Here is a 26,481-nt window from a genome sequence, read left to right as displayed (position 1 = left end):
GCCGTTCTTGAGTTATAAATAGTGTAACTAACACGACTTTCTTATATATATATTATACTTAAACCTCTTTGATGGCAAGGCATAAAGTAGCTGGCCATTTATGGAGTACAGTTGTCATATACATGTAGAGGGTCTATCACGAATGTTTCGATATGCGTATCCGTAACGTCACCTAAAAAATACGTCATAATTTTTATGAGAAATGTCGTTCACACCTTTACGCCCGATACAAATCTGATACAATAATGTTGATGGAATTACGAAAACTTTTAAGTAATTTTTCGTGCTATGTTCTCTGATATCATTTATTATGAATGTGTACGTCACACTATTTAGAATTTTGTATACATTTTAATACTTCTAAATGAATAGTTTAATATTGTTAAACCAGAAAAGGAATGATGACGAAGGTTTGTCTTATCTTTAGTTATTTTATATTTAGACAATTTTATTTGATTTTTCTAAAGCAAAAAGTGGTTTTTGAGAATGCCATCGCGGACATTCGTAGCTTTTGTTGAGATCCATTATTCTCACACACATCATACACCACAAACGGTTTAGCCTACGTAGGCCACAAAAGGCAAAAATTCAAGGGACTCAGAGATAGATAACCTTTGGAATCGTGTATATTAAACTTAAATTTAATTTAAATAATTTACACAAATTATCCATCGTAAATGTTCTACATATTATGTTATTTTTTTTGTTTTATAACAAAAGGTGGCAAACGAGCGAGCGACCACCTGAAATCGCTGAAATAGCGAAGTGACCGTTACCCATAGACATATGCATTTGCATATGCGTTGCCTACCTTTAATCGACGGAGGAAAGGATGCACAGAAAGAAAATATTTTCCCTTCTTATGCATCCTCTCATCCGGAAAGTCAACGTCCACTTCCCTTCCCTTCCTTTCCTTATAAGAAAAAGGGTGGGAAGGGAAAGAGGACTAAATTAGGCCTCCGGGACGCGCACTCTTCAGACGAAACGCGGAATTGCTTCCACTTGACGCCTGTCTTCTGTGTGGTCGTGGCATTTCACCGGTCGAGCCGTGCCAATTCGTGCAAAGATGTTAACGTTGGCTCTACCATAGTTCATATATGTATAAATTTTTAACACCAATGGTTAAATCGTTTAAATACGTACCTATCCAATCGTGGTATGCAAAAGATCACGATAATTTTTAGATTTTCGCCGTTACTTGTTAGTAAATCTTAAGTAAATGGTTTAGAGCATTTAGAGTGCCATTATATGAACTGAATTATTTAAATCTTTTACTTCATAACCTGTAGCCATAACTTTGTTCACATAGGAAGCAGCAGATGGGGCGACATCAGATTTTAACGAGAGTACTTTACCTCCCAAAACTAAAACAGCACGAACATTCAGAGATGGCGTTCGAAAAATAGATCTTATCCTAGTGATGAAAGATGAGGAAAACATCGTAGCTGACCCTATGAAAAACAGTTTTCTCACCAACATTGTTAAAATGGGATTAGAAATTGAATTTGAACATGGTGTGGTAAGGAACTTTTCCTCTTAATAGTTTATATCTCATAGCCATTGGTAGACATTCTTGTAAATATCTGCGATTGTTACTTCGTCTTTGCTTATTTAAGTTGCCGAATAACAAGAAGTTATTATTTTTCAAAGTGCATTGCCCAAATGATGTTCTTAACAATTTAGGAAATGCTTTTGGTGTAAATTACGTTGAAATTGCTCGAGCGGAACACATAATGACATCACGAAAAGAACACAATTGGATAAATTTAATAAGGTATTTCTCCTTACATATAGAGTAGACGTAGTATAAAGTTTATGTAAACAGAATACAATAAAGACATACAAGGTACTTATGCCTTGAAAAAACAGTACGGACAGCTGAATCATTTATCAATTATTGTGAAAATATCTCGTATCTCATAGAAAGGAGTACGCACAACCATTGCAATATTCAAGCTTGGACAGAAGCCTCATAGTATATATGGCATTGCTGAACGTTCGATTTGGAGACCGACAAAACTATATAGGGCTGGAAAGGTAAGATGGCACTTTATCAAAAGTAGAAAAAAAGTGATAGGTGATGACTTCTTTTTAAATAAAAATATATTTTTAGGTTAATAAAACGCAAAGTAGTAATAGATGCATACGCGTTGCATGACGGTCCGTATTACATTCCACAAGACAGTACAAGTATTAATGCTCGTCAGGTAATCTTATACAGTACTAAAGGTAGACATTTAATTAAATGGTTTCTTTGAATTTCGAACCTTTTTTCTTTTGTTTTTAATGGGACATCAGTGAAGTCCATCATGCATCTTAAAGTGTGTCTCGCCCATATTATTTGTTTTTTTAAGTTGTAATAATTTTTAACCACACCTGTGGCTTTTGTTTGATTCAATTTTAACAGTGGTAGAGCCCGCTTTTACATCTTCGCACGAATTGACCCGGCTCGCCCGGTGAAATACCACGACCACACAGAAGACAGGCGTGAAGTGGAAGCAATTCCGCTTTTCGTTTGATGAGTGTGAGTCCCGGGGCCTAATTTAGACCTCTTTCCCTTCCCACCCTTTTTCTTATAAGGAAAGGATATGAAGTGGAAGTGGACTTTCCGGATGAGAGGATGCATGGAAAGGGAATATATCTTCTTACTGTGCATCCTCTCCTCCGTCGATTAAAGGTAGGCAACGCTTATGCAATTGCGTATGTTTATGGGCAACGGTCACTTCGCTATATCAGCGAATTCAGGTGGCCGCTGGCTCGTTTGCCACCTTATGATACAAAAAAAATCGCTCTATTTAGGTGATTTCTCGTGGGAAAAAGAGACGTTCGGAGAGACAGACAAAATTATTGAAAATTATTTTTCGTTATGAATAACGTAAAACATCGTGTGTCATAAACCTGAAAATTTTCTTTTGATATTACATACTGATACTCGTAATTTTATTTACATTATAATATTATGTTTTTTGATAAAATATAAATGGCTAAGGTACCTTGTACTTCAGCTTAATTTAGAGATTTTTATAATTTCAGATCCTATTTTATAATTGGGTCGGTATCACAAACATATTTACCAGACAGCCATTAAACGTGGTGCATGAATACTTTGGACCAAAGGTAAGTTCTAACGCAAATATGCTATTAGAAAATGATTTTGAAAAAATGAGGACTCAGAAGACAAATACCTATTACTTGTTCTGAGGCATGTTCGAGGATTGATAGACCAAGGTTAGTTAAAACCTCACTTAAGAAACACAGCTTTGAAGACTATTCGTTCCGTTTGACGTGTGAAGCGAATTGTGACTTACCTTACTTTTATTACAGAAACAGTATGATTACTTCTTTTTTTATCCCAGAATTCTACGAATAACAGTATTTAGACGATATTTGATTCATCACCAATATTGTATTCATATTTCATGTTTGTCCAGGTTGCCCTGTACTTCGCATATTATGGACTTTACAATCTATTTCTAACAATTGCGTCCATAGCAGCTCTAATGACACTCTTCTTAGCTGTATTTCTAAATGAAACCTACATGAATTTGAGGTATGTTCTTAGTCTATATTTATTTGTGCCGTCACCAAGATGTAACGTGATATAAGTGTCTATTTTAACTGAATTTAAAAAATAGGTAAATCTGTATTCGAATGTATTTTCCACAACTTGTTTGAAAAAAGTAAAATCAATTTTAAAGTAAAGGCACTAAATAGTAACTTTTTGTTTATGGTAACTAGCAATTATTGATTCATAGAACCTTACTATAAAAAAATGTTTCAAATACATTTTAGCTTAAACGTAAACCTATTTATACCGTGATGTTTACGCCCGGCGCGTTTTTTTAGCTGGGATGGCTATTGAAAACATTATTGAACGTAGGCTTATGAAATGAGTTCTTGATCAATCTACATATCTGTCGTGTAACATATGACCACTTTGACGTCAATTATATCCTTCACCGGCGTTTACAGGGTTAAAATATGTGTTTAATTAAAAAGTGCCTAACCATATATATATATATATTAATATATTATATGTATATATATACAAATAAAACATTTTATCCTATATCTATATCCATGATAAAGATTGGAATTATTGATGTGTATATTTAAAATGATTCAATTTATTTTTCAGATCACCGATATGTTATCCGACTGCACCACAAATAATATGTTTTAGTTGCTTTAATAAGACGCCAACTTTTGTAATGTGTTACGTGATAAAACTTTTTAGATTTTGTAATTGGTATACGATTAATATCTTAGTGGATAATAAGTATACAACATTCTTCGCGACATTTATAATTCTCTGGGGTACGTGTACATAAATCTACCCAATTAATTGAATTCCACTTACCAGTGGTAGAGCCCGCTTTAATATCTTCGCACGAATCGGCCCACCTCGCCCGGTGAAATACCACGACCACACAGAAGACAGGCGTGAAGTGGAAGCAATTCCGCGTTTCGTCTCATGAGTGTGCGTCCCGGAGGCCTAATTTAGTCCTCTTTCCCTTCACACCCTTTTTCTCATAAGGACAGGATGGGAAGTGGAAGTGGACTTTCCGGATGAGAGGATGCATGGAGTGGGAAAACATTTTCATTCTGTGCATCCTCTTCTCCGTCGATTAAAGGTAGGCAACGCGTATGCAATTATGTATGTCTATGGGCAACGGTCACTTCGCTATTCAGCAAAGTCAGGTAGCCGCTCGCTCGTTTGCCACCTTATGATATAAAAAAACTGTATGTAATGTATACAAAAAATGGGAACATCATGTCTATTGATAACGATAATCCAATTTTTAAAATTTTAATCAGTCCGCAAAGTCGCGTTTCTTTTGGAAAATCTCGGCTGCCGGGAACGAATGGATCCATTTTGACGGGACTTTAACTAGAAGGTAGCTGATGTGTGTGGGAATATTATGTCACATTTTTTTTTAATTCTGCATATTTATATGAACATTATACCAACTTTATTACAACTTTTGATTATAATGTCAATGAGGTGTCGGCTTATATTGTACCCTCTGCTTGCCTCCTTTATGTCTTTGAATCAAAATACAATAATTACATCGAAAATCTTATTTGGTGACTGTAAATTAACATGTTAAAGAAGTTGTCGTTTGTAGGGATGTTTTTCACAGCGTACTGGTTTGGAAGAGAAAAATATTTGAACTGGATATGGGAAACGCGTAATAAAGACTTCAATAGAAAACAAATAAGGTACCAATGTAGATGTAATTCGGTAATTACATATAGGCAGTTGCATACCAGATCCCAAGTTATAGTAGATCCTGTATTTATTATCTATATAAAGACTTAGCCTGACCAGAAAATTAAAAACTGCATGTTGTGGGAAACGAATGGTATTAATTTCTTGTAAAGGCAACATTATTAAAAATAAATATTCTTTGCCATAACATTGACCTTGTTGATTTCTAAAGAGGTGTTAGTGTTTTAATTTAATTGAGATTAATTAAAATAAAATAAATTATACTGGATTTAAATTTTATAATGAATTTAATAAGACGTATTGACTTTGATGTGGAATGTTACAATATCAGGTTTTTGTAACATTTGTAGCGCTGTCATAACAAGTTTTCTATATTCCTAGTTAGGCTATAAATAGGAAACAAAATATAAAATTATATTTTTGTTTACAATTGGCATCTGAATTGTGTGAATTCTTAGTGATTAATTTAACAATAATTAGGTCGATTTCCATTATAGGGCTTAGCCTAATCCATAATCAAAGATTCCATAATTAAATATATACACATATAGTAAAGATTATGTTTGGTATAAATAATTTTACTTTTTATTTTCAGACCTGAATACGATTTTAATCAAGAGACAGCGCGAAAATCAAATAAAACAGGCATTGTTATTGCTAAAAATCGAGATTTTAAAATTAAAATCTTAATATGTTATATTGTTGTCGTAAGTATGATATTTATTGTTAATATTGTACTTTGTTTTTTATTTTTGGTTGTATTTAAGGAACGGATCAAAAGCTTTGTTAAGGCTTACGACCTGGACGGTAGTGGAAACTATAATGTAAAGTTTTGCATTTGTATATAATAAGAGTAAGATTTATGAATACGAAAAATCATAATCGTAACATTGGGTAAAAACAAGTTTCTCTTCAAAAGTATATTTTTTAATCAAAAAATTACATTTTTTGATCTCATCATAAGATCATTAGCCCTCAGTCAGTTGGGTAATAACAAAAAGTTTGTCTTTTCAACAGATTTTACTGGCTGTATTTATTTTTGCTATATTTTTAAGACTGAGAAAGTTGCAAGATAAAGCCTATATCAAAAGTATGCTGATGCTGAATCGTAGCCCAGAAAAAATTATTCCGAGATTGATTTATACAATGATTGGTTTCTCCATAGTTCTCTCCATTGTTGATTTCGTAAGTTCTATGTATTTATTGTTATCTAAAAGTAACTGCCTCAAACAACGATGTCTGTTGCCGAATGACCAGGTTCTGCTTGTCAAATACCATCCTGACAGAATATAGGCAATGAGTAAGTTTTCTACATTTCGTCTAAGTAACGGTATCGGAGAGCTAATTTTAATCCCCTTTTACATTCTCTTTTAAGGAACGGAAGTGAAGAAGGGATGGATGGAGAAAACTTTTTTTTCATTTTTCACTTACTCCATACGTTCATTTCAAATTTTGCATTTTATTTTGGTGGTTATAAAATTGTCACTCCTATGAAATATCGCAACATTTTACCTCGTTATCACTTTTAATGAGAGAGTTTTATTTTCTAAAGAGTATTATAGTACCTAAAGTTAAATATCTCGCTATAGCAATAAAAAGATATCTTTTCTATTTCATAGATTCATAGAAAGGTTGCGAGTTATATTGTTCAAATGGAAAATCATAAAACCTACGTATCGTACAGTCGTTCGCTTGCAAAACACCTTTATATGCTATGTTTGCCTCTACCTATGATCGTGCTTGGGTACTATGGATTTCATTCGGTAATTATAAAATATACTAGTTGTTGCCCGTAACTCTGTCCGCGCGGAATTACAAAAAAAAACTTAATAAGTAGCTTTTGTGTTCTTCCAAACTATGTTCCACACTTGTGCCAAATTTCATCTGATCCGTTGAGTCGTTCTGGTAATACCTTCAAGCGTTTGCTTGCGTTGTTTATCCATCTATCCATCTAAACATTCGCATTTATAATATTAGTAAGATGTATCTTTATTACATTTAAAAAGAATCGCATTAAAAATATTTTTCCTATTTATTCACTAAAAATGGGACTATGTCATCCCGCATGAAAAATTAAGTGACGCCATTCTCCTAATAAATTGCAGTCGAAGTGATAATCTCCTTTTTTAATTCGTTAAAAAAAGTTATGAAAGCAGTCATAGACATTCGGCCACTCCGATCAGTCTTTTGGTTCGTTGGCCACTTGCGTGAAGTTAAGTGAACAAGATATCTGTAATTTATACTTTTGAATTTCACAGGCAATTTTTGATATGTGGCGCGGTTACGAAAAAGATAATCGTTATCTATTAGATGATATGTGTGTGATGACATCTTGCCTCTTTGAGCTTTCATTTGCATTTTTAATTGTTCTACTTTTAAGATATGTCATATTGAGAAAACTGTCATTGTACTCAAGGTAAAATAAATGTGAAGGTTATTGTTACTTATTTAAATTTAGAATTTGATAGAACTGATGCTATTCTTATATTGATATATTAATTTCAGTGTTACTGATTATAACCAGCGTGCGATAGTCGAAAACGTTCCGTGCTGGGAGAGAGAATTCGTTTTACCTCGATTTAATGAAAATATCTTAGCAAGCAAAATGACAATTCTCGGTAAATTAAATGTGAATCAATAGTTTTATTCGTAATACTATTATTCCAATATACATTTGGTGTACCTATTGCCAATTCTAGTCCCCTTCTTCCCGCCATTACTTAATATAGGAAGGATTTGGTAAAGGTGTTTTGTAGGACAGAGTATTTTTTTTTGTACTCCCTTTTGTCTCCCGTCCTGTTTGCGGTCGGTTGCTCATTTGTCTATAGTGCCTACTGTAATTATTAGAATTTGGGAGTCTTGGTTACGCTAACGTCTAAAAATATTTATGTAAATTACCTTTTAATTGTTTTTTAGTAATGCAGTTAACTTTGATCATGTCCTTTGGTTTCGCCTGTCCGCCCGCCATAGTGATTGTATTGGTCTTCAACATCTATGACATGAGGTTAACATTATTTATATTCTATTACGTATTACTTAAGTTAATGGGTTTACTATTATCGAGCTAGTGAACAAAATGTGAGAACAGTTTATTAATTTAAAAGTATATAATATATGTATGTTAGGATTTAGGCACAAACTCCGGTGAATATAATAATTTACCGTTGAAACCTAAGATTAACCAATTGATTATTGTAAAAGTGAATAGTTTAGTTTTTGTTTTGTTGTTTATTAAGAGGATTTACCTTCATACACTGCTTTAATTCGAAGAACTTAAATTACATGGTAAATGGCGATAAGCAGCCGAATAATATTATGTTTTGAATTTTATCTATCTGGTTTGCACGAGGTGCCAACTCAAGTTAATTAACTTTGTATATAAATTACTGCTTCAGACGTGATGCAGAATTATGTACACTTCACTACCGAAGACCTCTGCTTCTAAAAAACAATTCCTTTGACGTATGGACCGAAATTTTAAAACTTATGGTTTATATAGCAATCGTTGTAAACGTAAGTATTGTACTATTTCAGACAGTTTGATTTTTATATATTTTTTGGTAGCATCGACGTAAATTCACATGTATACTTTGCTTGCTTTGCTCTCGCTTTGGGATTGCTTCTCAATTTAATATTAAATATAATTTCCAGGTTGTGTCATTCGTATGCTCCACAGATACTATAGAAACATTTTTACGTGAGCAAAGAAAGTCAACCGGCAATACACTTAAGCAATTTTTTCAACAATTTTTTTTCGAATATACTATTGGCATGGTAATTGTGTTTAATATTATGTGTAACTAGACAACGTAACTACGTTTACGTTGTTTTAATGAAACAATAGCTTGACACTATGCAACTTAAGTTTTAAGTTACGATGCGATTGTATATTCTTATAAGAAGGTGACATGCTTGGAGGATACATAGAGAATACAAGTAATTCCCCTAAAGGAGAAAGTGCCGAAGCGAAGTCCATGCCCTGGATGCATGGATTTGACGGAGGTCCGTCAAATGCACTTCCCTATTCTGTCCTTGACTTTCCTACTTTATTTTGTATGAGTAGTGATTAGTTACCTTTGTAAATAAAACCTTAATTTGTGTTCTGCACAGCAACTGGCGCGAAGTTAATAGCCACTAAGATATCTTAAAGTAGTATTACTTTTCATTATTATTTTTATGATTAATGAATTTTTCAAACTTTCAGGTAACATGTTATGCGCGAGGTAATTATTTATTTTTATTTATAATATAAAGATTATTCTTAGACAGTGCCTATATACTTGTACAAACAACTAAATTTTTAAAAATAGCTAACTATATATTTTCAGTCCGGTTAAATTACTGTAGCTACAATAGTAGCAATGAACGTAAATGAACGGTTTTACCGGTAAATTCATAGTTCGTGTTTATAGATTAACATGTGAATTGTATGTAAACTATAGTACTTTGTGTGTTTTCAGCATACACACATAAAGCTATGGATACTGACATTGGAAAGGAAGAATTAACTGTCGACGAATTAAGAACTTGTCAATATATGTATATATATTTTTTTGAGGTTAGTTAATTTAATTACTTTATTAACTATTTGATACTAGGCATTGGCTGCAACTCAACGAATGATATAAAACCCGAGTTTCCAATTTGTTACGAATTTACTCAATAACTCCACAGTTATTGAGTTAATTCTTGTATAAAAACAAACAAATCTTATGTAATTTTTTTTTTAATCTACAGATTATCATGGCTGCGATATACCTAATAATGCAATATATATTTTCAATTGACGTTGACGAAAAGAAAATACCCAAGAAACAAGGGCGAGGAAATAATGATGAATGACATCAAGATAAAATTCTGTCACGTAAGATACTTGAGTACACAAAATATATCTTATTCTTGTAATTGTTAAATTGTTATATATAGTGATAGATGCAACAAACATTTGCACGTATGGCTCTGCTCGCCCAATGTAATATCAGGACCACACAAGACACGCCTTAAGTGGAAGCAATTTCGCGTAGTCTGATGAGCGTAGATTTGACGCATATTTATAGTGTTAAAAAGATTTTCACTAACATCCCATCCTCCGTAGATTAAAAGTAGGGCAACGCATATACAAAGAGGTCTATATGCAGCGGTCGCTTCGCTATTTCGGCGAATTCTGATGATTGCTATCTCGGTTCACAGCTTATAATATTAAAAATGTTTATTCCAGATTTTTCCAGACTTACCACATCGAGAAGTGACTGCATAATGCAGGTGATTTTGTTAAGTGGATATATTTTTTAATTATTATATACTTTATAGAAAATAACTTAATAAAACACATATTTTATACATAGTTTTAATGCTTTCATTTGCTCAAATGCACATATCATATAAACTAAATGCATCATACAAATTAATAAAATGATTGACACAAATAGATATTTTCACTAATCTCAATAACTAATACAAAAAGTGCGGTGAAATTCAAAGAAACATTTCTAAATATAATGGTGTATACATGTTCCGTACTATGCGTGTAGATAAACAATAACTAAATTTTTATCATACATAGATAGCCCTTCGCAGTTTATATTTAAAAAAAAAACTTCAACCCATTCTATAAGTCTTCAATGGATACTGCATATAATGGGTTGTCATGTACCCATATAGTATACTTAAACATCATTATATGTTACTTTATCATAAAGTGGTGACAGAGGATTATTTCATTCTCTAAATAATAAAAAAAAAACAAAAAGAAAAGTAAAAATTGCATCTCGAATTGTTTTAACAAACATTTGGTTGGATCTTTTTTAGTGTTATACTAAAAGAAAAATAGATAAAAAGGCAATGTATAAATTTCTTTGTATTTTAAAATTCAGCAGATTATATCAATTTCAATATAAAATTTCGATGTTATCCTATACACAATATGTACGTATATACTCCCAAACACACATTTACGAAGCGTTTGGGAAGCTGATGTTAATACAAAAGTAGCTGTAACAAGTGTATTTTTATCACATTTAACAATTTTGATGACAATCATAATGTTTTTATTCGAGAATTTTAACTCACCCAGGTGTATAACAAAACAAGGATTTCTGATCCGGTGAGAGGCGCTACTGTCGCAATAATTTTTGACGGAAAATATGTAAAATAATAAAAAAGAAAAACGTAACATAACAGCTACAGGACGAAAAGGATCTTGTTACACTTTCGAAAAGAGGGCGTTAGTGAGCAAACATAAATAAGTTTAACTTATGTCCACCGGGTCACACATCCTCGTCGGTCTATACAGTACGATAAGAATTTTGTGACGCTTTTACTTTAAAAGGAGGGCGCTAGTGAGCAATCATAATTTAAATTATTCAAAGTCTCGTGAGACGTTATAATAAACTTATAAAAACGGCTACTATACGTGAGTGACGTATATTCGTCCGGTGGCGGCACCGACTAGTTTCGAGCTCATCGGGGACCCTTCTTCAGGGTGAGTGTGACTGGTATTATTTTGCGGACGCGGCCCGTCGCTCACTAGTCGGTTCCGCCACCGGACGAATATACGTGAGTGTTTAGCCGTTTTTATATAAGTTTAATCATAATTTAGATTAAATTATGCTCACCGGGTCAAACCTTGTCGATCTTATACAGTTCGATAAGGATTTTGTGACGCTTTTACGTTGAAAGGAGGGCGCTAGTGAGCAATCATAAATTAGTTTGACTTATGGTCACCGGGTCAGGTATCCTAGTCGGTCTAATGCAACCATTACGATTTAGTACCATCAGTGCATTGTTAAAATGGCAGTTCATCTTACAATAGCAAACACTGGATTTCCAATCACGTAGGATTTGTAAAAAAATGATATATGCGAGATCATTTATTGTCAAATCTAAATTACATTAACAGGCAATTAATACCTTGTTTAGATCAAGCGCTTAAATTAGGGAAACTTCAAATTCAACACGACAGCCATTACGAATTTTCACGTTATTAATCATGAAATTAAAATTGATAAGACTCTTAAAAAAAAGCGAAAATAAGGATTTATCGAAAATGTTTTGTTATATCTTTTTCAAGATTTACATTTCATCGTATCAAACAAATTGCTTGTTTCATTGATGGATGATATGTTAATGTGTTTAGAGACTGCAAATTACGTGATAATATCAAAAGTAACAAAAAAGGAATTAAATATGTGAAATTTTACGTTTTAACTAAAATATAAAGACAGTGATACACTTGAATATTTAACGGGAATGTTAAAAAAACTGTTACAATAATCATTGAAGCGAACAATCACAATACTAAGTTGTCTGCGATTAACCTAATTAAGCATATGCTGTTCTAATATAAAATAATTAAATAAATGTTATATGTTACAGCAACTTAAAAATAAAATATTTTTATATAAATACCATATAATTTCTTTAACCCTATATCTATGTAATAAAGTACAGGAAATACATTCCAGAGACTATCAAATTGGTACATATTTCATGTTTTTAACAATTAGCACTGCAAAATGTATTCAAGTCCCTGCAACAATAATGATCAAAATAAATCTATCTATAATACAATTCAATGGAAATTAGATATTATTTTTATATACTAGCAGTTGCCCGTAGCTTCTGCGTGATATTAAAACAAATCTAGTCAAAAATATAGTCTACGTAACTGGGAGTAAATTTAGCTTTACAACTATGAAATATATTTTTTAAATTGGTTCAATAGTTTCAACAATCTTTCCTCTTTATAATATATATGTTGGTTGACAATATCGTTTATTGTCTATGGATTTTGTATAGTTTAAGTGTTTTTAAATTGATGATCAAACATGTCTACTTTAATTAGTCTGTGATTACAGACCTATAAAGGTAAAATTGTTTATGGTAATTTCTCTTTTCCATTGAATTTGATTACAGTTCAAAATTTTAGTGAGTTTCTTTATAATAATAATAAATTTGTGAAATAAATTAACACACTAAATTGTAAACCGTTTAGTGTTTCTATTAAACTAAATCTTAATTTACGGCTTTTATCAGAAGGCGACTTAGAATTTATGATAAATTTTTGATGTTTTTTTTTTCATTTTTGTATTTTTTTTAAATAATTTTATTAATTTTTATGCTTGCACACTACTATAAAATTCATTTTAAATTTCGCTGAAATATTCAGAACACGTCTTGAATTATTTACATACGCGTCATATCTGTATTTTAATTAAATATGTTTTCAACATTTCCTTTCCAAATAAATGAAATAATCGTTGTCTTACAACAGAAAGAATCGATTATCAAAATAATACTTAAATCAGCCACCATCATATACATTTCGACATGCACCTTTTAAGTAAAAACTATTTCGTTAATTCACTATGACTTATAAAATGGAAGAAAGTAAAAAAAAAGCACAACTGCAGCTTCACTTGAATTTGTCTGACAAACTGAACAAAGGCCAAAATTCTACTGTATAATTGTTATATTTTTAACACATACATTAGAGAATAACTTTGGTATTGGTGTAGAGTTAAAGGCATACAGAGCTGTGGTCGTGGCAGTAGCCTGTACTGTGGCATATTTAGCATTAGTGTGGTGCCCGGGGCGTTAGGGCTCCGACATCGTGCCCCGGGGACTGCGCCCGCTCAGCTATGAGGAGTCGTCATCGTACCATGTGCGGAAATCGCAGCTCTCATCGTAGTCATCCTGAAAAAAATATATACAATAACAGACAATACGATCCGAGTTACAATCTACACGTACTGTTGAGGAAATCCGCGGTGTTCCACTTACAGAAAAATTGCCTGGTTCCATGTAACTAGACTAACTTCTTTATTATATTACAAACAATCGATTATGTTGCGGTCAGTTCCTCAAACGACGAAACTTTCTTTCTTTCTGATGAAACATTTAAAATCTGCCTCCTATTGGTTATTGTTCGGTATTATCTCAATGTGTGTAAAACGTTTAAACGACTACCTTGTAACGTGGAACATCGTCAAATTTCCCGATTGTACGTAAAATTATTTTTTAATCACACAAAGATTTTACTCCAATTGGAAAAATTGAATTGTAAAAGTGAAATGTTATTAAATTGTTCATAAGAATATATCAATGAAAGTATAATAGTGTGTGATACAGACCGACATCCAGGCATGGTCGAGGACGTCCTCGGCGGCGAAGCGCAGGTCGGGCTGGGGGCGCAGCATGTTGGCGACGAGGTCGATGGCGCCGGCGGAGACGCGCTCCCAGTGCGGCGCGGGGAACTCCAGCCGCGCAGACAGGATCGCGTCGAACAGCTTCTCCTGGTCCCCGTCCGGAGACGAGAACGGCGGGAAGCCGCACAGCAGGATGTACAGGATCACGCCCGCCGCCCACACGTCGATCTGTACACAACAGTTCAACACAATTTTAACCTAAATAGCAGTTATTTACGTGTAAATGAGTAATATGTATATATATTTTTTTTCAAATATGTTAGCGGACCAAGATCATAGACGTTCTGCGCCCCGCTATGACTTAAATTGTGTTGTCGTGTCTCAAGCAAAGTTAAGAGCCGCCAAGATATCTGAAAACATTTGTACCTTTAATCCATAGCCGGTCTCGAGGAGTATCTCTGGTGCGACGTATGTGGGCGTGCCGCAGACGGCGTGCAGCGGCCGGTTCACCTCCACCGCCAGCCCGAAGTCCGCAAGCTTCAGGCCGCGTATGCTGCCGTCTCCACCCACTTCCACCTGCACACCACAACATACACTTCTCTTGTCACGCTCACCTCAACACTAACACGCTAAACACTAGATACAATTCGTTCTAATAGGAAATAAATCTAAAATAACAAACCAAATAACTTGTACGCAGTCAAGTCTAGATAAACTAGGTATTATAATAAGTACTCTTCCCCTTCCTCTTTTCTTATAAAAAACTATGAGAAGAGAAATTAGGTTTGTGGTGGGGGGGAAGTACAGGAAGGGGAAGGATCTCGGTACGGCCCCTACTCTATTATATTGATGTCTATGGATCCGTACCTTAGCATTATCAGTAAGAAAAAAAAAACTAATTATAAATATATGACCATAACCGTGATTATGATTGTTAATAAATGGATGTTACCAATAAGTTTTCAGGTTTGATGTCGCGATGCACGATGTACAGAGAATGCAGATACGCGATGGCGGATGTTAGATGACCTATCAGCAAGCGCGCCTGCGGCTCTGAGAACTTACACACGGCCGCGATGCTATCAAATAGGTCGCCACCTACAAATGTTAAATAACTAAATACTTATCTATATTACACGTACAAAAGAAAAAAAGAGCAAAGGGCGCCGATAGTCTAATGGTTAAGGGTACGGATTTCTTATCACGTGATAAGGGGTTCGAATCCCGCCATTCAACTATTGTCCTAACCATATCCTATCACAAGCCTACAGCTTACTTGGAATGATGGTACAAGAAATATTAGTAAACTAACAAAAATCTGCTAAGATTTCCAAAAAAAAAATCCCTTCATTAGGCACACATGCAACTAGGAGGTAGAAAAATAATTATTTAGTTAAATATATGTGTACGTAAACTGATTATTGAAAAGTATAATGTTCGAATGATTATGAAAATGTGAACTTTATTAATAAATTGCATGTTAGGATGAATAATGTAAAAATGTATTGATTGGGAAATTGCTAAAATAGGCATTTTTATCGAAAAAATGATAAAATTAAAAAAACATCTATTTTTTTATTAAATGTATCAATAAGATGTTACATATATTAATACTATTAAAATATTCAAGACATGATTTGAATACATAATGAAAAAAACATACCGCCAACGAGTTCCATAACGAGGAACAACCACTCGGGACAGTCTTGTTGCTCTATAAGGGAAACAATGCGTGGATGGCATAGCTTTCTCATTACTCGAACCTGTTTAAAAATAAAATTAAACTTACCTAAAGATAAATATAACACAAAGTAAACATACAAACTTGTAACAACACATAATACTTCGAATTATTCCCAGTATAAGGGCCCTTCTTTACCCTAAAGAAGGGCCCTGATGGGGCCGAAAGTAGTCGATGACAACACCGGTTAGTTTCACGTAAGTTTAAATTATTTGTTATGTTAAATTTGATTTCATAATTGTTATCAATTAATGTTTAACTACAACATTTTAAAATATGTGTGTAGTCAACCAACCCACACGGGGCCTGCATGTTTGACTATGGCCTAGTCACCCCTAATGCAGGGTAGGCTCTGAGCCCCTCAGTGGGGATGTATAGTGGACTGATATTACATTATTATAGTAAATTCGTACCTCTGCTTCAACATAATGCTCCTTTCCTTTGCATTTAGCTTTGTCAATAATCTTCAGTGCATATTCCTTGCCGGTATTCTTGTCTCTGCATATTCTTACAACAGCGAAGTTGCCGTCACCTAAAAATTACCAAATTCAATACATCAAATGTGTAAGTTGTAATTTACCAAATATTCTGGTTTTAGGGTAAAAAACATTCTATGAACAAAGTTCAATTCAATGAAAAGTTTATCTTAGTAATTTCTTCTTACTTATATTATAATGTTACTAATATAATAAATGCGAATGTTTGGATGGATGGATGTTTGTTTGAAGGTATCTAAAACGGCTGGACGGATCTCGACAAAATTCGGCATAGAACATAGTCTGAAAGAACACATAGGCTACTGATTGTTTTTTTTTTAATTTCGCGCGGACGGAGTCGCGCGCGTCAGTTAGTAACATGTATACCGCAATTCTGTAATGTATACTGCAAAAGTGTGCAATGTAAAACCCAGCGATGTGTAAAGGCACCTGCAGCGATTCCACCAGACAGTCTATGAGCAGTGTTATTTTGTACCTAATTGATTTTCGCCATATAGGCTACTGGGTCAGCATGGTTGACAAAGGCCTAGTCACTCCTAAGGGAAGGAGGAGTGCCTTATCGGGGATGTGATATAATGTGCTGATCATTGCTCACCAATAATTTTGCCAACGGAGTACTTAAGACACAGGGGATGAGGTAGCAGCTGTGCTGCAGCAGGCTCAGTGTCCCGGCTCTCCGCGCCGCCCGCGCCTGCCGCCGCCGCCGCCGCCGCTCCGCTCGCCTTCACCGGCATCCGCGGCTTCGGACCCGACCTGTGAAGTCAAATAATATCTATTATTATACCAGCCAACTTTGAAACATTATTTTATTTATTAACTTAAAGAAAATATATAAGAGAACTAAATAAAAGAAACACAGGCAAATTAAGTTTTTTCATAAATTTCACCCGGTTAGAGTTACGGGCAAAAGCTAGTAGCTTAGACGAAAGATCTGATTGTATGTATTGAATCCCAAACTGCTGAGCCGAGAGCATCCTCGATCCTCGGTGATATATTACTACATTTTATCAATATCGCGCGGACAAAGTCGCGAGCAACTGCTAGTGTAGAATAATTGTTGTTTACCTGGAATTTCTTGAGATTGGGGTTTTTCTACATTGTAAGACAGCTTTGCTTTCTTCAAATTCTAATTCAAAATCTTCCTGATTAACTCTATAAAAGTAAAGGAAAAAGAAAAATCAATAAAAAAAGATTATAGATTATAGCAGAGGATAAAATATCATGTGACAAAAATTATTTACATGATACTTTCAAGATTCAAATAAAAAAAACGAAATAACAAAAATATTATCAAGAGATAAATGTTAGTTAAAAAAATCTTGAAATTTAGCTTAATAAGTTACAATCATAACAAAATAACCTTTCATTTCCATAGGCAAAGAAGACATCTTCATCTTCAAAGAAGTGATGCAAAGCGGAGACAGCAGTACCCGACTGTGTGAACACTTTCCGCACACAGCCAGTGTCCAGTTTGATGCATTCTGTTATTGCGGCCAGCGCGTGCTCCAATGTCGGGCTGTTCCTCTTGTTTAAAAGTAACCTGCATACCTATAGCCGAATATATTAGAATTGAGAAATCATAACATACCTATCTAAACTTTTATAAGGCTGTAGTCATAAATTTATTCAAAACAGACATGTTGGTATCATTAACACTGAAACTTTCCAAAATAAATGCATACATAATAATTGACATTATCAGCCAGTGCTATGTGTAAATATAATTTTTCATTTGCATTGCATTCAACAATTGTCAGTCTTAGAGAAAATGATTGTTCTTAATTTGAATATAAGTCATAAACAAAGATTTGTTTTTTTTTAATAGCATTGAGCAATTTATCCTATTAACTTCAATATCGTTAATACTTGTACATTTTACTTAATATGTAAAAAAGAAAAATATAAATTGAATACCTTCCGTGGTTTAACTCCATTCCTTATAATTGTGACTATGCGTGGTCGGACCACATTGTCTCCTGCAGGACTCACTCGCGCCATCCCATTACCAGTAGTATTGTTACTACCATTTGTCTGAAACACAATATTATTTTTACTTATTATTTCAGTAAATAAATTTTATATTTTCTTCTAACATATGTTCATTACAAGGAACAGGCCAATAACATCATGTTTTTACTTTATCTCATAAGCAATTATTTTTATACAGGAAGTAATCCAATGTAATAATAATGCTCAAATATTACAAGTTTGGCCTTGATGAGAATTTCGCAATTTATATCTAGTATATTGGTACATTACAGATCACCTAAAAGTGTTATTATGCATAGCATAAGACCCAATTTCCATCATCACCCAGCAATTTTCCCTAAACACAGCAACTTCAGTGTCACAAGAATGCGACGTTTTTCAGCGACAAAATTGCGAATATCAAATAGGCAAAAATACCATGTCATTCTGGCCAGTAGAGGCCTAATAAAAAAGCCAGTGTTAGCATGTATCAGATGTAAACACTTTATCACTAGTTTAATAATATCTTTGCATGTCTATTTGTGTCTGGAAACTTTAGTGAATAAAAATATTTATAAACTAAAACCAAGTTTGTTTCAATAACAGAACAAAGTATCAAAGAATAACATTTACGTAGAATGTAGGATGCACAGGAAAGTAAGTTTGTCATTAATCTTTATTATCAATGACTAGCCATTGCAACATCTGACATCAGCAAATTATAGCAGAGTAATTGGTATTGCCGTAATATGACTAACTATGAAGTTATATCTAATCTATTTTGTTTATGTTTAAGGCAAAGCAAGTACAGATAACTTGAAAATGTTAAGATCAAAATCATCTCTATCTCTTCCTAATATTATAAATTTAGATGGGTGGATGTTTGTTTGAATTTATACCTGGAATGGCTCAACAGATCTTGATGAAATTTGGCACAGATGTAGAACATAGTCAGGAATGGCATAGGTTTCTAATTAAGTTTTTTTTTAAATTGAACACAGACGGAGTTGCGGGTGACAGCTAGTGTGTTGTAAAAATAAATGTTTTTTTTTTAATTCAGAGCATTATTTACTTGTGTCATTTTTCATGTCTATATGCATGTAAATATGTCACTTTATCCAATATTAAACATTGGATAAACCTAAATACAAAATCTGAAGCTCATTTTATGCCATAAAGTGCAACAGACTGAGAACACAGTTATAATTGCAACAATTAAATTCATGCTACACTGAATATCGCAAATTATATGTTGGCAACGATACAATATGTATTTAAACTATGAAATATGGTGAAAAAAATCATCAATTTGTAATGTAACATCTCAAACCATCTGCCGCATTAGGTTTAGGTGGTGCTTCAGTGGTTAAGTAAGTTATGTCGAGAATATTACCCAATGGTGTTAGAAATTGTAAATTGAATTTATGTTTTACTATAAAGTAAACTAAAAATCTAATAAGATATAACATAAAACTATAGATAAAAGAGGACTATCGTTATGTATTTAACGTTAATTGTAGATGGAGCCACTGCCTTATTGTTATATATTTCCAACACTATGGTTGTGGGCATAAACCATATTTTAGTAGAAGCCTAGAGCTTAGGTGGAATGATACAAAAAATATTAGTAAATTAAAAGAATCTGGTAATAATTGAATAAAATTAAAGGAACAATTACATACTAGTAAGTAACGGGACGGTCTATTGTTAGCTCTTGCAGGTGATGGACTGGCACTATCATTTAAAGACTCAGGGCCACTAAGTCTAAAAGATTGCGGTGTTACTGCACTAGCTTCGTAATCTAACCGTTTAAAAGGTTCACCAAAACCACTGCACACATAAGATTGTCCATCCTCTAGATCATCTAATTTTCCTATCTGAAAAGGAAATAAAAAGAACAGTTATTTAAATTTTACTTTGTTAAAAGTTATAAATAATTATCATATTTAGTAAACACTTACTTTTCTACCTTCAAGTGAATAAATTGTTCTTACACCACTTGGTAAAGTAACATTATCAACTAATGCCCTAGTCAAATCTGCAGTCAAACTATCAAATGATCTGAAAAATTTATAAGAAAATGAAATAAATTTATAGAGTATATTTTCTTTTCAAATTTCGAATTAATTAAAGAGCTACTAAATCCACATATGTGATAAAACCGTGAGATCTCTACCTTGCCACATAAATTTATTAAAAAAAATTATATAGAACTATGTTAAATAATAAACAAAACAACTATTCAGAAACAAAAACAAGTTAAAAGTAACACCTTCAAATTGCTAAGGCTTAAAAAATGTAATAACTCGATCAAATACAAAGCGTTTAACGGGTTCCAGTCTGTGTGTCGCAAATTTGTATACAATAGGTAGATATAAAATAACTATCAAAGTGAAAGTTGAATCCATTTTTGATAGCAAGGAATACATTTCAATGAGTTACCTGTATCGTTCTGGCAAGACTGGAATCGTGACTCCTGAATAAAATTTGTCACCGTTTCGAAAAAACCTTATTCGTTTTGCTTTTCGTGCGGAACCCACAGTATTGCGTGGATTCGTCCTAGATTTCATTATTTTCATATCGCTAAGATCCTTTTCAAGTTCACATACAGAACTCGATCGGCTCCCACTTCGACTGAGGTTATTCTCCATTCTTTAATAGAAAGTTAAAGTTAAACTAAACCAAAAATTTGTTAACGGATAGTCATTTACTTTAAAAAGTAATCCATTAAACCTCACCCGTATTTACTTGGCACGTCTTAGTAGAAAGTATAATTATCCAGTTAATAAAAAAACATCACTTAATCGTGTCTCATTCTATAATTTCCTCAGGAAAGCTGATATTACAAAAACTTATTGGAGTAATTGTCCTGTATTTCATGAAACACGGAAATCTGCGGAAATCAGCGCAGACACTGCACAGATAATAAACTTTGTGAACTAAACAGATTCATATTTTTGATATATTGATAGAAGTTAAATTATTTTCACTTCATATAAAATATTTTCAAAGCTTTTCTTTGAGTATTGAACTGTCCGTTTATTAATTTCATACATTTTATAGCATTGAACATTTAAATCTAATTTTTATTAAAAGTTGTAAAAATTATTTTAATTAAAATACAATTTGTTATGGCGACATCAGTAACAGGTGACGCATTTATCAATTTCGTTTTATGTCAAAAGAACAGACAAAGAGTGAGTTAAAATTGTATTTTTACATATTTTATAATATTTTTGTGCAATAATGGCATCGAGAAAAAAGGTTTTATTGAAGGTCATCATCCTTGGCGATAGTGGCGTTGGTAAAACTTCGCTCATGAATCAGTTTGTCAACAAGAAATTTTCCAATCAGTACAAGGCAACAATAGGGGCAGATTTTCTTACAAAAGAGGTAATCGTCGATGACAGAATTGTAACAATGCAAATTTGGGATACAGCTGGACAAGAGCGTTTCCAGTCGTTGGGGATGGCCTTCTTTCGCGGAGCGGATTGTTGCGTTTTAGTGTTTGACGTAACGGCCCCCAATACCTTCAAGTCCTTGGAAAGTTGGCGAGATGAATTCTTGATACAGGCCTCACCCCGTGATCCAGACAACTTCCCGTTTGTCATTTTAGGCAATAAGGTCGATTTAGAAAATCGTGGAGTATCAGCTAAACGTGCGCAGCAGTGGTGTCAGAGCAAAAATGATCTACCTTACTTCGAAACCAGTGCCAAAGAAGCCGTGAATGTAGAACTAGCCTTCCAGACTATTGCTCGTAATGCCTTGGCTCAGGAAACTGAAGCAGAGCTGTACAATGAGTTCCCAGATCAGATCAAGCTCAATGCTAATGACAATGCACGCAACAGAGATGGGGATAACTGTGCCTGCTAGACTTCCAACTTAATAACTCATTTATTGGCAATATAATAGTGTCACCATTTTTATAAAACTACTTTAATAGATTATATTATTATTGTATAAGTAATATTTTCTTTGAAGACATTACTATTAACATGTGAAATTGTAAAAGGGTAACAAATCACATGATTTCTTTGCTGTTTCTTTGTTATGCACATAATTGTGTAATGCACATAGCTAAATTACTTGAGCTTTTTATTAGTGTAAAGGCACTATCACTCAAAGTACAACTCATATTTTATGTTTCACAATATAATTAGACTACAAATCTTTTAACATCATTTATCTTATTTTAATTATGTTTAGTATATGTAAACCAGTTCTAAACATTTAGAGGAAAATTTGTTTTCATTCCCATTTATATTAAACAATATTTGTTATAATTCAGTTCTTTGAACATGAGATTGTAAAACAAAGATAAAGCTTGTACTAATATGACTCATGTCATTTATTTCATGTTAGAAATGAATAAGCAAATGAGTCTTCCTAGTGCATTACATTTGTTTATTATATTACATTCAATCTATAAACTTTAAACTATATAAAAATATTTATCCACCAATATGTATAATGTTCTACATTGACTGTGGGTTTTCATTGTTAAAACAATTGCAAAAACATTTTTTTTTTCTCCATTTACTTAATGAGAATATGTTTTAAATGAATTCCAAAAGGAAGGGGCTCTTGACTATCCATGTTTTTGTACATGTTCAGTGTAAACCCTTGGTTTATGAACAATGAGTAGATGATTTTATTTGTATTGTAATATGTATATCAAAATTATTAGAAATGTCATTAGTTTGTTGTCTTTTTAATTTTAGAATTAAATAACTCTTATTATTGGAGTTATTTTGATCTGTTTTATAACATTGTAAGAATGAAGCTTGTTTATTAAATTGTAGTGGCTTATATATTTCCTATGTAATTGGCGACAAACTGTTTGATATGGCTTATATAATATTTCTGTATATATTTGGAATTTATTTTAGATATAAGTAGTTAAACAGTACCATGGTTATTGTAGGTATTACTCAGCATTTTACATACATTTTGTCAAATATATTTACACATTACGGCTAACTGAGAATGGTAAATTAAATTTAATTAATGTATGTAGCCATTTTGATTACAGTTTTAGTTACATGACAATTGTTTTTTTAATCGGGGAATGTTATATATTTGTAAAATTTAAAATCAAATTCTAGTAAAGAACACCAAATTTTTTCACTTGCCATTTTATAGCATTGGTAATTTTTTTTTCTTATGTTGAATTAAAAGGGCATTTATATAAAACCCCAACATATAGAGAGCTAGAGACAGATAAAAAATATGTGTATGCTGTAATAATGGTTGCTTTTTATTTTATATTAATAAATAAAAATAAAAACACATTAATGTTGTTTTAAAATACCATAAACCAATGTTCTAACTACTATTCCTAACCTAATATTTAACATAAGCTGTCGCCAGCTACTCTGTGCCAGGAATTTAAAAAATAATAATTAGTAGACTATGTCTTCCCGACTAAGTTTTACATCTACGTCAAATCGAGAAATCAGTGAGATTCGTTTAGCTGCTTTGAAGTTACCTTCTAACAATCGTCCGTCCATACATTCGCATTTATAACATTAGTAAGATTCTTCTATTTTCAAGTTTAACAAATTGTAGAATAATTGTTTTGTAAAATTATAGAATCTTAATGTTTTTAGCATTTATAGGAGCTCATTGAGTCACGATATCGTATTACGTGAACCTAAGCACTTTAACTAAACAAGATTAATCTCTCATGTTGACGTCATATCTTCTTAATTATTTTATTTAATACTAGCTCTCGCCAGAAACTTCGTCCGTCTTATTTAAATTTAATTAGTAGCCTATGCGTTCTACTAGGCTATGTACTACATCTATGCCTAAATGCAGCGAGATCCATGCAGCCGTTCTGGTGATAACTTGAAACAAAATTTCATCCATTCTAACATTTGCATTTATAATATTAGTAAGAAGAGCTGCTTCTTTCGATTTCGTCACCTTAAAAAAAGCCTATTTACTCCCGCATACATTCTATGCTACTTTCGATTAAAAGTCCCGTCGAAATTGGTCCAGCCGTTTCGGAAAGTACAAGGTACAAACTCGGATTTGTCGAAAAAGACAGAAAGATAAAGGTAGTTATGTTGTTATAAGTAAATCAAGTACACGAACTCAACTATATCGCTGATACTATTGCTATACTGCAAAATGCGTTCGCTCAACGTAGCTGGAGCTAACGGTACCCGCCGCTTGACAGTTCGCGTACAGGGCCCTTGTGTGCGTATTTTAGCTGGGAAAATAAACGAATTTAGACACTTTTTTTTTACTAGACTAGAAATGTTGAGCAATCTGCAACTTTCATTGTTAGAAGATACCTCCTACCTAAAAAGATAATAAAAATTATACAGTAGTAATGGACGAGCGCCACCTAGTGCTAACTAGATAAACTATAAGAACAACTTCCTCTTTTTTCTGCAATGATGTAATGTTGTGTTTTTATGTAATTATAAGCAATAATAACTTAATATTTTATACTCCCATAATATTTTTTTATAATAAACAACAAACATCATCACAATAAGGAATGAAAATGATTGAATTTAGCAGTAGATATAAAGTAAAGTAAAAAAATACTCAAAATAGTGTATTTCTTAGGTACTGGATTACCATATACACAAACATGTTTAAAAATTGTTAATAGGTATTTTGATTTCGCGGACTTTGAAAATTAATTATTTTTTTAAGAGAAAACATCAACTCTGGTCACTTTTCTTGTAATAAAATGTTTTCATTTCTCTGCGCACTTTTCTCGTAATTTAATTGGTCACTAGATGCCACTAGTTAACCCTAATTTAAAACTAAATCGGAAAATACTTTCGATAGTGCATATTATTTTTTTCAATTTTAGATTTTTGAACTGATTTACATTAAAAATATATTTGGTAATATATATTTTAATAGTTGTACATGTTCATAGAAAAAAACATTTCTGCGTCAAGTAGGTTTAATAAAAGTCACCCTAGTAGTAATAGATGGCGCTGAAAACAAAAGTGTTAGAAAAGTCTTGCATTTAATTTGCCCTGATTTCGTTTAGAAAATTCTAATTCTCTGCTAATTCCTGCAACAGATCAGTAGCGGCGTAGCGTAGGGAGAGGTGGTGCGACCTCCAGGGCGCCGGGTATAAGGAGGCACCGCAGACGCCAGAATTTGGAATCCTCGGACTTTGATCTTTAGAAGATTTCCCCCGAAGCCGAAAAAAAGGGCGCGGCAAAAATCTCCCGCTCAGGGTGCTGGCAATGCAGAGTATATTTAATAAGTGCTTATTCCAATAATAAAAATGGAACCATTCGTTTGTCACGTGCTGTACTTTTGAAGCTTTTAAGACTACGCAGCAAAATATTTGTTAGGCGTTTAATACACTACTATGCAAGGACTACGACATTGGCGTGTAGCAGGCAAACGCTTTGCAAAGATTTATACTGATAATGTTTTGTAAAGATATTTAATTTGTCATTTTTTATTTGCTGACCGTACCAATTTATCTTTTTGACAAGTTTATATTAGTTTTACTTCTGTGAGATCAGGCTGATTTCTAAGAAATGTTTTCCCTAAAAAGCGGAAGAAAGTTTTCGTTTTACGTGTACAGAAATTTCTCAGAATTTTTTTATATCTGATAAACTGACATACAGCCTTGTGTAGATTTTTACTAACAATATATTATCGGAATCAAAGCAACTTTTATTTGCATTTCAAACAAAGATATTAAAATATAACACAAGTTATATATTTGTTTATGTTTAATGTCTTTGGTAACAAACAATCCGCATCTCAAGAGATTGTCACGTGCGATTATTTCGCATAAAATTGATTATGAGATTAATTTGTTCGCTTTGATAAGATGATTTTTGATAAGAGCATTTTAGTTAATTAAATATACTACACATATTTTAAAACATAACTAGCTATCCG

At 33.0% G+C, this 26,481-nt stretch overlaps 3 protein-coding genes across 4 annotated transcripts; 2 read left to right on the top strand and 1 right to left on the bottom strand.

Moving 5' to 3' along the window:
- Positions 1 to 250: 250 nt before the first annotated feature.
- LOC106117307 (anoctamin-9-like) lies at positions 251 to 11,625 on the top strand. 2 transcript variants are annotated; one of them, XM_013311549.1, is made up of 21 exons: positions 251 to 410; positions 1,310 to 1,519; positions 1,617 to 1,774; positions 1,924 to 2,037; positions 2,114 to 2,207; positions 3,034 to 3,117; positions 3,432 to 3,550; positions 4,139 to 4,317; positions 5,130 to 5,223; positions 5,829 to 5,940; positions 6,251 to 6,418; positions 6,853 to 6,996; positions 7,492 to 7,649; positions 7,739 to 7,851; positions 8,150 to 8,237; positions 8,629 to 8,746; positions 8,885 to 9,007; positions 9,438 to 9,456; positions 9,694 to 9,791; positions 9,971 to 10,097; positions 10,452 to 11,625. In XM_013311549.1, the coding sequence occupies exons 1-20, from the start codon at positions 399 to 401 to the stop codon at positions 10,073 to 10,075; spliced, it is 2,310 nt and encodes a 769-aa protein (XP_013167003.1). In that variant the 5' UTR covers positions 251 to 398; the 3' UTR covers positions 10,076 to 10,097; positions 10,452 to 11,625. The 2 variants fall into 2 exon arrangements, with proteins under 2 accessions (XP_013167003.1, XP_013167004.1); XM_013311550.1 differs by lacking the exon at positions 251 to 410 and having other exon boundaries at positions 1,427 to 1,519; positions 1,684 to 1,774.
- Positions 11,617 to 21,492, bottom strand: LOC106117308 (serine/threonine-protein kinase GA29083). The gene is made up of 14 exons (XM_013311551.1): positions 21,324 to 21,492; positions 21,028 to 21,237; positions 20,547 to 20,646; positions 20,268 to 20,462; positions 18,532 to 18,648; positions 17,978 to 18,165; positions 17,683 to 17,769; positions 17,213 to 17,370; positions 16,534 to 16,652; positions 16,043 to 16,142; positions 15,332 to 15,477; positions 14,806 to 14,955; positions 14,365 to 14,607; positions 11,617 to 13,927 (listed from the first exon to the last, which is right to left on the bottom strand). Exons 2-14 carry the CDS (start codon positions 21,234 to 21,236, stop codon positions 13,871 to 13,873), a joined length of 1,869 nt encoding a protein of 622 aa, XP_013167005.1. The 5' UTR covers position 21,237; positions 21,324 to 21,492; the 3' UTR covers positions 11,617 to 13,870.
- A 240-nt stretch (positions 21,493 to 21,732) lies between these two features.
- On the top strand, positions 21,733 to 23,876 carry Rab7 (RAS oncogene family member Rab7). Its single transcript, XM_013311038.1, has one exon. The coding sequence runs from the start codon at positions 21,832 to 21,834 to the stop codon at positions 22,456 to 22,458; it is 627 nt and encodes a 208-aa protein (XP_013166492.1). The 5' UTR covers positions 21,733 to 21,831; the 3' UTR covers positions 22,459 to 23,876.
- The last annotated feature ends 2,605 nt before the right edge of the window (positions 23,877 to 26,481 follow it).

This window comes from Papilio xuthus, unplaced genomic scaffold (assembly GCF_000836235.2).
Source record: "Papilio xuthus unplaced genomic scaffold, Pxut_1.1 DF827680.1, whole genome shotgun sequence".
Lineage (NCBI taxonomy): Eukaryota > Metazoa > Arthropoda > Insecta > Lepidoptera > Papilionidae > Papilio > Papilio xuthus.
Note: the sequence above shows the minus strand (reverse complement) of the source record. Positions and strands in the feature narration are given on the sequence as shown.